We start from the raw sequence: 15,279 nt of genomic DNA, 5'->3' as shown, positions 1-15,279 counted from the left end.
GGCCCTCATAATAGCCGCAGCATAGCTTAAAATCCTCTGGAGCCACGAATGTGGGTTGAGATAATACTGGAGGTCCAGTGTACCTCATACCTAGCAGAACTGACTTTAAAAATCCTCTCTAGAAGAGGCAACATTATCTTAAGCAATTTATTTCCACGATTTTAGAAAATATATGATTTGTCCCACCGTATAAAATAACCAGTCACATAGGAGATAAGGCAACCAGAATAAGACAGCGAACAGAAACTCTAAATATTTCCATTGGTAGATGCAGACTTTAAATAATTTTTTCAAATGTTCAAAGATACAGGAGACGAGAAGGAGAATTTTGGCAAAAGACTGAAACTATGAAAATAACCAAATGGAAACTCTAGAAGTAAAACATGCAATAAGTAAAGTTAAGAGCATAATGGATATATCTAACCGCTGATTTAAAAAGAGCCAAAGGAAAAAAAATTAATGAACTAGAAGATATTTCAGAGGAAGTATCCAGAATAAAGAACAGAAGAAAAAAAAGGATGAAAAATACAGAAGAAAAGGTCAAAGGAAGAGATGCATGTAATTGGAATTCTGAAAGAAGGAGCAAAAGCAATATGAGACTTACCTACAACTGAAGAAAAACATCCAGGCACAGATTTGAGAAGCCCTACAACACCTGAGTAGGACAGATAAATTCAGACTTGGCACATCATGGTGAAACTGGTAAGATTCAAATATAAAGGAAAAATATTAAGAGTAATAACAAGTACCTTCCAAGGAGCGACAATAAATGGACAAGGAAAGCCCCCAAGCAACTGAATGATACCTTCAAAGTGCTACAAGAAAATTATTGCCAACTTAGAATTTTATACCCAGTGAAAATATCTTCCAGTAATAAAAGTAAAATAAAGACATTTTTAGACAGACAAAAGGTGAGAAAATCCATGATATCAGACCTGCACTAAAAGAAACACTAAAGGCCAATATTCAGGCAGGAGAAAAATAATTACAGGTGGAAGCCTGGAGACCCTAAAAAAGCAATGAATGGCAAGAGTAAATATGGGGGTAAATTGAAATTATGTAATTATATAAAGCAGTAATAACAATAATACTAAACATTAAAAAATGGCACATAGGTCAGGAAGTATTTTCAGTACGCTAATACATAGTATTTTAAGTATTTTTAAGTTGTTGGAGGAGAGGGTAAAAGTAATGTTAAATATTAATGTCATAATCACTAAAAGGGTAGTAAAAGGATATATAACTTCCAGACCAATATGAAAAAGAGAATGCCAGAAAAAGATTCAAGCAATCAAAATAGGGGAAAGAAAAGAGAGAAAGAAAAAATGTGCAGAACTAATAGAAAATGGCAGATTTCAATTCAAAGAGATCTGTGATTAAATTAGATTAAAATAGACGAGATGCTCCATTTAGAAAACAAAGATTTTTTAAAATTCTATTTGCTGTTTGCCAAAGGTATTCCTAAATAAATCATGGAAGAAGAATAAATAATGGTTTGTTAAGTAGCACGTATGTAGAACTGAATGCTACCAAAGCTATAACATACTCTAACTCCTACGATGCTACGAAAGCTGTGCCTGGAGGGAAATCTAAAACATTTAGATGCTTGTGTTAGAGCAGAGAAAAGACTAAATAAAGGTCTATGAGCTAAGTGATGATCCATTTTAAGAAATCTGAAAAAGAACAGGAACAAACCCCCTCAAAAGGAAAGGCACTAATAAGAAGAGCAGCATTTTGTGAAATAAAACAAACACACACTAGAAAAGATCAACAACGTACTGGCTCTGAAACTTGAACTGATACGTGTGGCCTCAGCTGAAGCCTCACCTGTGTCTTCCTGATTGGAGGCCTTTGGGGAGAGTACTTCCCTACTGATGCTTTCAGCCGAAGATTCTAACTCAGAAAAATCTCTGCTGATTCAGAACAGACGGCAGAAAAGAATTGTTCTTTCCTATTCTTAGCCAGTCCTCCTAACACAGCGTCTTCTTTGTCTGTTTCAGGACAACCGTGTGTAACAAGGGGAGTGATGAACAGCAAATCACGAGAGCCGTTGATGTGAGAATTGAAAGCAACCCAGTTCCTGGTGGCACGTACAATGCCCTTTGTATTAAGGATGAAGGTCAGTGCCGGAGCCTTTGTCAAGGTTCTGGGGGGTGCGCACGGTGATACCATGTTACGTTGCCTTCTCCAGAGGCAGCCCCTGAGATGAGGAAGTCTTCCAAAGAAAAGCCAATAGGGCAGTGGGGCAGTGGGCAGAGACAGAAGGTAGACCAAGCAGTGTGGCAATGCTGAGCAAAGTCCACAGTGGTGGGGAGGTGGGGGGTGACCTTGGCTCAGTCCTACAGGAGCTCTCTAGAGACAGTGTAGGTCACCAGTTTTTCTGATCAGAGGTGAGAGAGCAGGGGTATTTATGCCACTGCACCTATTAGTCATTGGTTAAGGGTTGCTTCGGGGAAATGTAAATCCCCAGGCACTTCTGGTTTATGCTGTGTGCCGGCAAAGGGTGCCAATAGCCTGAGTGCCACCCTCCAACAAAGACGCAAAGACGCCCACCGGGAACCCCTGGGCGTGAAAATGGTAAAGGTATGTAGGCAATACGGGCAGACCCCTGACAGCATCTGCTGCAGTTGCTGACGCAGCTTGCCCTCCAGTCTGTCTTCAAGGTGGACCACACACGAACAAGGAAAAAATCATTTTTCCCCAAAAGGAAATTCATAGGATTTAGGAAACTGCTCCCAAGAAGGGAAATCCAGCTTCCCTCTGTTAAATCAGCTGAGTGGCAAGAAGACAAGCATAAAGGAGTCTCCAGGGCGGCATTTCGTGTGCACTGAAATCAGTATACCTTCATCATCCGAAACACATGCTGTTGAAAGGGAACGTACATGCAAATGGAGAGAAAGCCAGCTGCTTACTCTCAGTCCTAGAAATCGGTATAAGTACTGCATGGCTGCACACTGGTCTCATCTGGAAATTTTTAAGAAATACTGATTCCTGGGGCACCTGAGTGGCTCAGTCGTTAAGCGTCTGCCTTTGGCTTAGGGTATGATCCTGGGGTCCTGGGATCGAGCCCCGCATCAGGCTTCTCCGCTGGGAGCCTGCTTCTCCCTCTCCCACTCCCCCCGCTTGTGTTCCCTCTCTCGCTGGCTGTCTCTCTCTGTCAAATAAATAAATAAAATATAAAAAAAAAAAAAGAAAGAAAGAAAAGAAATATTGATTCCTTGGTGCTAGCCCTAGAGATTCGGTATCAATGTTCTGGGCATTAGGGTTTTTTTAAGGCTCGTCAGTGATTTTAACACATAGCACAGTTTGAGAACTACTTTTTTTAATACAGAGTTTCCCAAACCTCTCTGACGATGAGAAATACCAAATGAACTCATAAGAAATGCAGACCCTCAGGCTGTATCCCAGAGGCATCAAATCCTGATCTCCAGGGAGGGGGTCAGAGCAGTTGGGAAATCAGAGAGCCAGGTGAACCCCAAGGCCCTGGCTGGTGCTTGTTAGATACTTATCAGTGACAAGCATCTCTGCTGCGATGGGGACTTCCTCCAGAAAGACTTCCTTTGTTCATTGCTGTGGACGAGTGTGTTGGGACAGTCTCCTGATATCTGGCCAGTTGAGCTACTGAATGATGTGGCGAGAACAATATCCATGGTTTGTTTTTCAAAACCACGTAAGTAAATTAAAATGATCCTTTGAATCCCAAACACAGGCAGAAGTTCAGATCCCTGAGAGAGACAGGGCAGAGCCAGAAGAAAAGGAGCAGGGTCTTCGTTCTTCAGTGATCTCAATGAATATGTGGGGCTTTGGAGTCTTCTCTTTCCCTGCTGAACAAGGGGTATCACTTAGCTGTCGCTATGTAACATATAACCCCAAAATGTAGTGGCTTAAAACAACTATGTATTTAGTTCACTATTTTTTGGATCAGCAGTGTCTGTTTTTCTGCTGGTCTTGGCTGGGCTCACCCCTGCGTCTACAGTCAGCTGCTGGCTAGGTGGCCTTGCTTCTGGGAGTTGGTGGCTGTTGGCTGGGGGGCTGGGGGCCGCTGAGCTATATGTTCATCGTCGTCCAACAGCATAGTCTGGGTTTTCCACCTCACTGGCCTTCAGACAGGTTGTGTCTATGCAAGGATGTGCTCCTTTTGCCCACAGTTGTAGTGTATGAAGCCAGGGGTTGGAAGCATCCGTTCACATCCTGTAGGGCCCAAGCTCAAAGCCATAACCGCGACTCCAGAACTGGGTTCTTGCCAAACTGATACAGTGTGCCTTCTGATATACAGAATCAGACAAACACAACTGCAGCTCAGTGGCAGTCCTGCCGAAAACGCATACCTTGGATCTCTACTCAGGAGGAAACATGAGCCAAACTCAAATTAAGAAATATTCTACAAAATGACTTTTAAAAATGTCTAGGATGAGAAAGGTGAAGCAACTCTTCTAGATTAAAATAGACTAAAAAGACTTGACAATAAAATGCAAAATGTAACCTGTGATCGGGGATTATATCCTGGACCAGAAAAAAAATAGCTATAATTGATAAAATCTGAATATGGACTATAAATTAGAGAATAGTTAAATAACTGTACTGCAGTCCTGTAAGAGAATATCTTTGTTCTTGGAAATGTGTACCAAGGTTCTAGGGACGAGGAGACATCACTACAACTTACTCTTGAATGTTTCAGAAAGAATTACAGGTATAGATACACATATGTATTCGTATGTATGTATATATACGTATATATATTTGTCTCTGTATAAACAGATATCTATATCATCCGTCTATCTAGAGAGAGAGAGAGAGAGAGAGACGAATGGTAAAGCAAATGGGCAAAATGAAAACACATCGGTGAATCTGGATAAATGGTTTTATGGGAAATCCTTATTCTTAAAAATTTCCTGAAATTCTGAAATTATATAAAAATGAAAAACTTCTGACAAAAAATGGTCCACATATTGTTTGTACATATCGTTTATACATATTGTACAAATAGTCTACATGTTGTTTTTCTCCAAAAACAACGACAGGAAAAACAAAAACAAAACCACTCTGAATCATGGGAACCAACAAGGGAAGCCAGTCCTTGACAGCTGTCAACCTGTGTGAGGAGCGATGCCGCTGCATGTGGCTCCTTAGTGTCAGAGTGCTCCAGAGCCCGGCCCCCCAGAGCGGTTTGCCTGAGCCTGGCCTGGCCTCCCTTCCCCTCCAGGTCAGTGTGGATGAGCTCATCTGGGGAAGATGGGAGTGTTGGTCCTGCAGGCTTCATTTATGAGGAGGCTTCAGGTGGGCCATGAAGGGGACTCAGGGATGCATGCTGAGAGGAGATTAGGGCTGGAGGGTTGCTCTCTCGTGAGCATTCCAGAAAAGCAGGGTGGCTTGCCCAAAGTCACCCAGAGAGAACGCTGTCCCTGTGGAGCCTGGAAACCGCTCCCACACAGCCCTCGCCCTACTCAGTGGAGCCAGTGCTTTTCCTCAGTGGAGCCTTTGTTGGCCGCGCAGTCAACAAGGGAAATGTGTGTCCTGAAGGAAGGTGTGGTGCCTCCGCAGAGGCCGAGGAGAACAGGCGGTTCCTTGGGGTTCCGCGGCAGTGTAGGTGAGGTCTGGCTCAGCGTCCGCACCAGGGCAGTGTCATCTCCCGAGGTGGCCTTTTTCCCGATGATGCTTCATGGCCCTTAGTTCTGTGCTGCTGCTTCTCTTAGGCAAGACGGGAAGAATGAAGCGTGTTAACTCCAAAAATGGCAGAAGTTTGCCTCATAAAGAGCCCAGAAGGAAAACAGAGCCTGTGGAATATCCAGGCAGCTTCCTTCCTGTGTTTCTTTTTTGAAATAAAGCTCATCATGAATGTAGACTTTTCTCATTTTCCTTCCAGTATTTTTGTTTCACTGACAGTGAATTTCCAGCCCTGTGGTGATCTCAGACTAATAAGTGAAGTTATTTTTAACCAGCTGGATGCTGATGAAATAAGCTGCCTCCGCTTGGGTTCTCTGGCTTTGCCTCTCTTGGCGGCTTGTCTGTGGGGTCAACAGCACGGGGTCTGGAGGCTTCGCGTGTCCTCTTGCCTTCTCCCTGTTGCACCCCCAAGGCTCCATGTCAGGTGTGCTTCTGTTCCAGCCTGGCCCTGGCTGCGCTTTCGCACCAGCCCACCTCACCTGCTTAGCACTGCGAGCCACTTTCCCTGCATGCTTTCCTGTTGCCTGTATTTCCCTAAAAACAGAAAAGGAATTATTCCCTTCCTTCATGTCATCAAGTAGAGAGCTGGATGCTCACCTTTCTGAGAGCAATCAGGAATTTGTGAGCACAGCCAGTTCCCAAGTCTGCCTAGAGGAGGCCCTGTGCCTCAGGATTGACTCTGGGGAAATTCTCCCACTGCTTTGAGGAGACTGGAACCCATTAACTGAATGTTTTGAACAGCTGGTAGAACCGATCTACTTCAGGTTCTTCCGAGGGAGCGTGGAAGGCTCTGAGCTTATTAGCATTAACCTGCTATTTATTGGCCATTTGTTTATTTATTTGTCCAGGGTAATGCAAAGTCTAGTGCCCAGACTTGTGGGGGGGGGACTCACCCCACCCTCGCGGAGCTGACAGTGTATAAAGATAGGTAAGAAACGAACGTGTTTAGGAGAGTAATCAGGGAGATTCTGAGGTGGTGGCAGTTGAGGTGGAGTTGGAAGGAGTTGGTTTTGTAGGGATAATGGTTAGGGAAGGGAAGAGAGGACATTGCACACAGAGAGAACGGGAGGAGCAGTGGCTAGAAGCGTAGATCCCAGCGGCTCCAGGGAGACCAGTTCTGGGAGAGCCTTGTACTAGTGCTTCAGGGAGTGAATTGGGTTCAGAGCATCCCTGCGGGCAGAACTGAAGTGGCTGCAGAAGGCAGCCCAAATAATCCCCACTGCAAGAAGCAGTGATGCCTCCTCCTATGTCACCCACACCCCCCAGGCCTAGACAGCATCGGGTCTGTTTTCCCAAGACCAAGGTCTTCTATTCCAAAAAGTGGGCGAGAACAGTCCTGACACACAAACAGCCAGTTCCCAGAGATGCTAGGTGTCTGGGCAGCCAGAGAAAAAGTGCCAATGGGTCCTTAGCCCCTGGGGCAGGTAACGGTGATGTCTCAGGTCACACCAACAATCTGGACAGACTTCTCCACCTCCCTGCTACTCAGAAGACCTGCGGCTGCACTCTGAACCCGTTGGCGCATTTAGGGAGCCTGTGCTTGGCTTTCTTGTATGCGCTGGGAGGAGGAGCCCGAAGTCTGCCTCACAGACACACCCGTGGGCTCCCAGAGCTGAGCACTCCAGCGGCAGCTTTGTTCTCTTTGTTCATGGTCCTTAACTATGTACTGTCCCACAACAGCTCCATGAGAGTCACTTCGTGACCATCTGTCACTCGCTTTCCTAGAGAGTGTTCTCATGGGACTCAGAGCTCTGCAGAAAGAGGACCTAGAGCCAGGTGTGCTGCAGGTAGAGCAGAGGCCACACAAACATTTACAGGATATCCTCAGAGGGGTTTGCAGTACCTCTCTAAATCCCCCGGCTCGTACAGGCCCAGAGAGTTATCAGCTGCCCAATCCATGGTTAGCAGCGATTAGAGTATGGATCCTTCTCGCTCTAACGCCCAGGTTTTCTGCCCTGTCACGCAGTATGCCATGGGAACCAGCAGCTTCCTTGGCCCTCCACAGGGGCAGTTGCTGCCCAGGCAGCCCACCCGGCCTTGCAGAGTGGCAATGGGTGGGCAGTCCTCCTCTCAGAACCAGATCCCTGTCTAGTGTTTGCTTGGGGCCTCCAGGTTCCAGGTGCACTTCTGTTAATGCTTTAAAAGGATTGATAATGTAGATTCCCTGCCCTTCATGTCTCATTTTCCATTGGTAAAGATGAGGTGAGAGAAAGTTCGGGCTGTGGAGAGGATCCCGAGCGCCAGAGGCAAGAGGGCCGGGGTCACCCCTCTGTGTGGCCAGAATCCCATCGCCTGTGATGGCGAGTATTTACTCCAGCATGCTCCCTCCTTGGGAGGCTGCAGTCAAAGCCACCAGGATTTCTGACTCCTGTGCAGTTCGGTTGCAGAGCTGCTTCCTTCTTTCTCCTGGGCACCTCTCTATATCCATCAAGGCCTGACCTGCCTCAGTTTACTCAATAGTAAGGTCATTTAAAGGCCTGTCTTCCCAGATGTGGGGACTCAGATCTACACAGCTAGCTCTCTTTTGGGCAACTCATCAACTTACAGCAACATTTGGACTCTTGACATTTCCCTGCGGTAAAGCATACATGAGCATTCCTCTCCGTTTGTAGGGGCCAAGAGTTTCAGGTGTCCTTTACAGATAAAAATGTTTTGGTTTTTTAATTTTTTTAAAAAATTTTTTAAAAAAATTTAAGTCACCTCTATACCTAACGTGGGGCTTGAACTTACAGACCCGAGATCAAGAGTTGCACACTCCACCGACTGAGACAGCCAGGCGCCCCTACAGAAAAAAAAGTGTTCAATGGAAGGAGCAGCACTCATGCATGACTTCACCCGTAGGAGGGCCTGGGTTGATGCAGCTGTGGCAAGGGAGGTGGTCAGAGCTGGGGGCCACGCAGGCCTTGGAGAAGAGTCAAAACTGCCCGAACTACCTTTTACACCCAAACTGTGAATGGTGTCACCTTGGGGCAGTGGAAAGGGCTGATCTAGGGGAAGAGATGTTTTCACCTTCTGCTTTTAACACTACTGTACTGAGTGATCACAAAAGAGAGAGAGGAGGAAGGAAGGGAAAAAGTTGATGAGGGAGGGAGAAGGGAAGGAAGAAATAGCAAATAAAATGAAGTGAGAGCTATGACATGGAAAATCTTCCAAGACATATTATACGGATCTCAGAATGTGTATAGCATGACCTAATTGATGTTGTTTAAAAATGTATTTTGTACAGGAAAGTGCTTAGTGTGTTTGAGGAACAGTGTACCTCGATTATTCAAGTGACAGAGGGGTGGCCCAAGGTAGGGCTGGACAGGTGGGGCAAAGAGCTAGCTATGCAGGGTAAGAACATGGGGCTGAGTTTTAAGGGGAAATGGGAAACCATTTTTTAAAAACTTCTGAAGATCATTTTGGCTGCTAGTGTGCAGTCCAACAGGAAATCAGAAACCTCCAAACATTGTGCAAAGTGCTCTGAGCCCTCTGTTTATGACAAGAAGGTTAATTGGAACTAAAGCATGTTGTATTCAAGGGAAGCAACACCTCGAACACAGCAGGGCACAGTGGTTAGACCTGTGGGCTCTGTACCCAGAATCCCTGGGTTTAAATCTTGGCTCTATTACTTACCTGCCTTGGAAATCACATTAGTATTCACGATGTAGAGATGTGGAGCGGACAGAATAGGACAATGCAAGTAAATCACTTAGCCCAGTGCCTGGCACAGGGTCAGACCTAGCAAATACAAGCAGTGACGGCTTAGTATCTAGTTGCACACAAATTCTAACAATACAAGGTGACAGTGGCATGGTTTCTTCACCTTGATGTCACACTGTTTCTAATAAAGCAACCCCTAATTTCTTTCAAAAACATTGAACAAAATTTAATATGCATATACCATACAGCCAAGCAACTCCATGCCAAGGTATTGACCCAAGAGAAACATATGACCACACAAAAGTGGGTGTACAAATGTTCATAACAACTTTATCATAAAAGCCAAAAACCGGAAGCAACCGAAACGTCCATCTGCTGGTGAATGGATCAAAAAATTATGGTACATCCATATCATGGGTTATTATTTGGCAATGAAAAGAATGAACTAGGGCACCTGGGTGGCTCAGTCACTTAGGTGTCTGCTTTCGGCTCAGGTCATGATCTCCGAGTCCTGGGATCGAGCTGTGAGCTGCGTTGGGCTCCCTGCTCAGTTGTGAGCCTGCTTCTGCCTCTCCCCGCCCCTTCCTGCTGCTTGTACTCTGTCTTGCTTGCACTCCCTCTCTCTCAAATAAATAAAATTTTTATTTCAAAAGAAAAGAAAAGAACTATTAGTACACGTAAAACATTGATGAATGACATTATGCTAACCTTAAAAAGCCAAACATAAAAGGTTATATACTATATTATTCCATTTGAATGAAATTCCAGAAAAGGCAAAACTACCAGTGACAGAAAGTAGAACAGTGGTTGCTTGGGTTGGGGTTTGGGAGGGCGTCCAAAGCCAGGAGCAAGGAGGAAGTAGTTTAGGAGTGCTGTTCTACACCTTAATTGTGGTGGTTACACAATTGTATATATTTACCAAAAACTATTAAGCTGTACACTTAACATTGGCAAGTTTTATTTATATAAATAATGTTTAATAAAACAAAAAAGAACAAGAAAAAATATTGAGCAGCTTTAGAATTCCAAAATGTTTTCTTTCCAGAGCTTTCTTGCCTATACTATCCCCTTTAATTCTCAGGGCTATAGTGTGGGGAGGGTATTATCATTCTTTGTATTCAGGTGACACAGCTGAAGAACAGAGAGGTTTGAGGCATTGTTTTCAGTCACACAGCTCCTGGAAGGCGCATGTGAGCGCTCTCACCCAAACACATTCCTGTTCCTGCTCTTCCAGGCTCTGTGCAGCAGGTCCTGAGGGCCAGTCAAGCCTGATGCCTCCATCACCACTTCTGCTGGCGCTGAGGCTGCGGCTCTAATCTGGACTTGGCATGTGCTTCAGAGTTTTGATTCAGGAAGAGAATATTAAGAGCTACCACCCGCTGTAGCACCACTGTGTTACCTGTGTTCACTTGTTTAACACTCCCAACAACCCCACGGAAAGTTACTATTGTTATTTTACAGATGAGGAAACTGCAGTGAGGTTAAGTAACTTGCCAGTCACACAGCTAGCAGGTAGGGGAGCAAGGAGTCAAACCCAGACTCTAAAGGATTTTGTTCTCTGAGGCATTCTTCTTTTTACCCTGGAACAGCTCATCTTCTCTGGGACTGCTGTTCCAGCTGGGAGGTGCGGTGCTTATACGAGGTGGCCCTGCCTGCCAGTTTCCCCAGGACAGTTTGCGTTTACGCTTATTGTCCCACTGTAATTATTAACAGGCTTCCCTCTCATTTTTATAAGTGCCTTAATATGGATAATAAATTATATGGTCACCCTAGCTTTTATCAGGATAGGCTTGAATTAGAAGAAAATTCTCCCTGGGAACTCTCTTTACCAAAAGGGGAGTGTGTGTGAACGGCAGAAGAGCTCTGCGTGGATCTGGGCTTTACCCTGCTCATCACAGAGGGTCGTTGTTGGAGCCCAGATAACCTGACAGATCCAGAAATGCAGCCATGCCCAGAGCGGGGCGAGGGGATCCTTCCAACACATCCTCTGCTATAACCATCCGAACTTAAACTGGTTATTTGGTACTCTCACCGGCCAAAGCCTGACCCCTGGAGTTTGTATCCCTCTGTGTTCCAACTCTGCTGGCTTTTTCTCACCTTGAACCTAGCCTCTGTCACTGACCACTGCTGCCATATCAACAGTGGGAAACAAGGGCCCGTATCTGTTCTGATCTTCTTATGAACCAATTTGTTTTGCCCTTCCTCGTGGCCACAGATGGCACTCAGTTCCTGTTCGGCCATCGTGTGCTTGGCTATATTTGGTTAGAGGGAACTGGGCATTCAATTACCATCGTGACTTGACGAATGATTCCAAAGACCATCAGTCTCTGTTTGCTTGGGAAATGGGACTCATTTTTATTTATGTCCCCACGAAGTTCCAGGCATGTAGTGGACATTTAATTCTGGTAAAAACCTTATAAGATAGGTGTCATTAGCTCCATGTTACATTTTTAATATATTCCCCGATTATAAACATGAATGGGTGGTCACTGTAGTGGAAAGTCTAAAGAAAATTAAAATCATGTATAATCAGTCTGCCCTGAAATAAGTACTTCAGCATCAGTCCTGCTTACCCTGCATTTTTAGTCACCAAATTGGGATTTTATGGATAATACCTAGGTGTGCAGTCTGTTTTTTCACTCGGTAATATGTATCTTCCCATGATGCTGAATGTGCTCCGAAGGATAGTTTTTTTAATGGCTATTGTGACAATCCAGCATATGAATGTAATGTAAATTAGACATTCTCCTGTCATTAGACATTTTGGTAGTTTTGTGGTTTTCGTTATAATAAACAATACTGTGATTGAACATCCTCATACATATATCTCTCTGTCCACCTTTAACTATTTTAGCCTCTGTTTATAATTACAGTGTACTGAGAGCTATGTGTCAGAGGATGCCCTAAGACCTCATCTACTGTGTGCTGCATCAGACATGGTCAACTACCTGCACAGCGAGAGTCCCCGTCCCCTTCCTTCAACAGTACCGTCCTCCACCCAAGAGCCTGTTGTTAGTATTTACCAGCATGCCATGGTCAATTAGGGGAATAAACAAGCAGGGAAGAATTACAAGAAAAACAAAACGTGTCAACATTTCAAAAGAGAGGGAATCCCTTTAAGGTGTCAGAACAAATGAAACTGTTTGAAACTGTTCAGAAAATAATTCATATTCTCATTGAGCAGCTGGTCCATATCCCTTTAGGTACCCTCTCATCTCACTCCTCCCCTTCATGGCCCTAAGCTTCCTCTACATTCATGGTCTCAACAATCTCACTTCCCATTGCTCCATCTCTCTGTCCACTGCTTTCTGGCTTCTGTCTGATCACACAAGTGAAAGTGTGCTCACCGAGGTTTCTGGTAGCTTCCCTGTGGGTAACTGTAGTGGCTGCTTCTCAGCCAGCATTGTGCTTGCTGTTTCTGCAGCCTTAAGTACTTCACCACACCTTGGCCCTTGAAACATGCTCTCCCTTTGACTTCCGTTGGCTTTTCTTCCTCTCTGTCTGGCTGCAGTGGTGACCCGTGTGAACTCTTCATTCTCCACTCACCTCCTGGGGCTCTCACCTGGGCCCTCATCTCCCCCAACTCAACACTTCAGTGGCTCCAGTTTTCATCTAAATGCTCATTAATCTGGGGCACCTGGGAGCCTCAGTCAGTTGGGGGTCTGCCTTCGGCTCAGGTCATGATCTCAGGGTCCTGGGATAAGCCCCACGTCAAGGGAGCCTGGTTCTCCCTCTCCCTCTGCCACTCCCCTTGCTTGTGCTTTTTTTTCTCTCTCTCTCTCAAATAAATAAATAAAATCTTTTTTAAAAAAGTCATTATCTTAAGCCTAGGTCTCCCCACTAAGCCCCAGATTCCATACACACTGCTACTTAAGGATGCTTCTCTTAGAACCTCAAACTCTACCAGTCCTGCACTGTGCTCATATCCCTTAACCTGCTTAACCCCTCCCTTGCCCCATCCTCTCCTTTACTCCCACAACTTTTCAATTATAAGTGCTGCAAAAAACTTCCTGCTCAGTATCTCCCAGATCCACCTGGTTCTTGCCTTCTGCACCTCACTTCAGCTGCTGGCCTGTTCTCCTGGGCATCTCAAATGGCCTCCTAACTGGGCCTTCAGTTTCCAGGGTGTTTTCTCAATCCGTTCTCTACCCTGCAACAGTTCTCCTTCTAAGGTGCCAAGGGGACTGTGTTATTTCCTGTTTTTAATTGTCCCCCCTTCGTCACTGGATAAATTCTAGACTTCCTCCCTGGCTTACAAAGGTCTCCCATAAACTCATGCCTGCCTACCTCCCTTGTACTTTATGCTTCAGTTTTACTAACTTCTTGCCATTCCTCAAATAATGAGAAAGGTTCAGATATCAAAACACATTTTAAAGCTATAGTAAACAAAATCGTTTGGCACTGTAGAAAAACACAAGTAGATAAGCGCTTCAATGCAAAAAGCTGGAAGTACCAAAACACACCTAATGTGCCTAAGTTGTTTTTTTTTTAAAGATTGTATTTATTTGCCAGAGAGAGAGAGAAGAAAAGCACAAGTAGGGGGTGTGACAGGCAGAGGGAGCGGTAGGCTCCCCGCCAAGCAGGGAGCTCAATGGGGGGCTCCATCCCAGGGTCTTGGGACCATGACCAAGCAGAAGGTAGCCACTCAACCAACTGAGCTACCCAGTCCCCCCTAAGTATAAGTTTATAGTGAGCTGGGTGGTGAGACTTCCAGTCAGTGGGAGAAGGATGGGTGGATTGATAGTACTAAGTGATTGGTTAAGAATTTGGGAAGATAAGACAATGCATTGTTATACTGATATGTGGAGATCTCTTATAGATTGATAGGGTGAAGACCATAATAGAGAAATACTTTTAAGAAATACAACTGGTCAATAAATATTCAACTCTTCTTACCAATTCAAAGATATGCATGTTAGTATAAGAAATCACCTTTTTTGGCTCATGAAGTTGTCAAAGTATACAAAGATGGTAGTCCCTAATGTGCTGAGGAGAAATAGGCAAGTTTATATACCACCAAGGGTATAGACTCTTAAACATTCATATTCAACTTCACACAAACCATCAGAAGGTTTAAAAATACAAGTGCCTTTCGCCCATCAATTCTACTTTGAGTATTTTGCTCTAAGTGAATTAGTACGGATAAGTCCAAAAGTATGTTACAAAGATGTTCATTACTTAGTAGGGAAAATTGGAAACAAAGTTAATGTCTTAGCAACTGGGGAGTCCATTATGGTAAATCCCTAAAATGGAATAATATATAGTCATTTACAAGTAAATTCAAATAATACAAATATTTGGGCACCTGGGTGGCTCAGTCAGTCAAAGGTCCGACTCTTGATTTCAGCTCAGGTCATGACCTCAGGGTTGTGAGACTGAGCCCTGCGTTGGGCTCTGTGCTGGGCGTGGAGCCTGCTTAAATTTCTCTCTCTCTCAACCACAGGGAAGGGAGGGAAAACTGAATGGGAAGAAATCAGAGAGGGAGACAAACCATGAGAGACTTTGGATTCCAGGAAACAAACTGAGGGCTACAGAAGGGAGAGGGTGGGGGGACGGGGTAGCCAGGTGATGGGTATTAAGGAGGGCACATGTGGTGCTGAACACTGGGTGTTATACACAACTAGTGAATTGTTGAACATTACATCAAAAAATAATGATGTACTATATGTTGGCTAACTAAACATAATAATAAAAATTATATTAAATTTTTAAAAACAAGATTCTCTTCCTCTCCCTCTGCCCATCCCCACTCACCCCTCTCTCCCACTCTAAAAAACAACAGGGATGCCTGGATGGCTCAGCCAGTTAAGTGTCTGCCTTCGGCTCAGGTCATGATCCCAGGGTTCTGGGATCGAGTCCCTCATCAAGCTCCTTGCTCAACAGGAAGCCTGCTTCTCCCTCTGACTGCCTCTCTCTCTCTGACAAATAAGTAAAACCTTAAAAAACAAGAACAACAAATGATACACAGATTTG

At 44.7% G+C, this 15,279-nt stretch overlaps 1 protein-coding gene across 1 annotated transcript in view; it reads left to right on the top strand.

Moving 5' to 3' along the window:
- The window catches only part of SUSD5 (sushi domain containing 5), a 68,333-nt gene that overhangs the window by 24,861 nt on the left and 28,193 nt on the right, over positions 1–15,279 (top strand). Inside the window, exon 4 of the mRNA XM_040636610.1 lies at positions 2,001–2,119. Coding sequence (XP_040492544.1) covers positions 2,001–2,119 — 119 coding nt within the window. The remainder of the gene's footprint in view (positions 1–2,000; positions 2,120–15,279) is intronic.

Source organism: Ursus maritimus, unplaced genomic scaffold (genome assembly GCF_017311325.1).
Source record: "Ursus maritimus isolate PB19 unplaced genomic scaffold, ASM1731132v1 scaffold_20, whole genome shotgun sequence".
In the NCBI taxonomy this organism is placed as follows: Eukaryota; Metazoa; Chordata; class Mammalia; order Carnivora; family Ursidae; genus Ursus; species Ursus maritimus.
The sequence above is the reverse complement of the archived record's forward strand: the minus strand, read 5'-3'. Positions and strand labels throughout refer to the sequence as shown.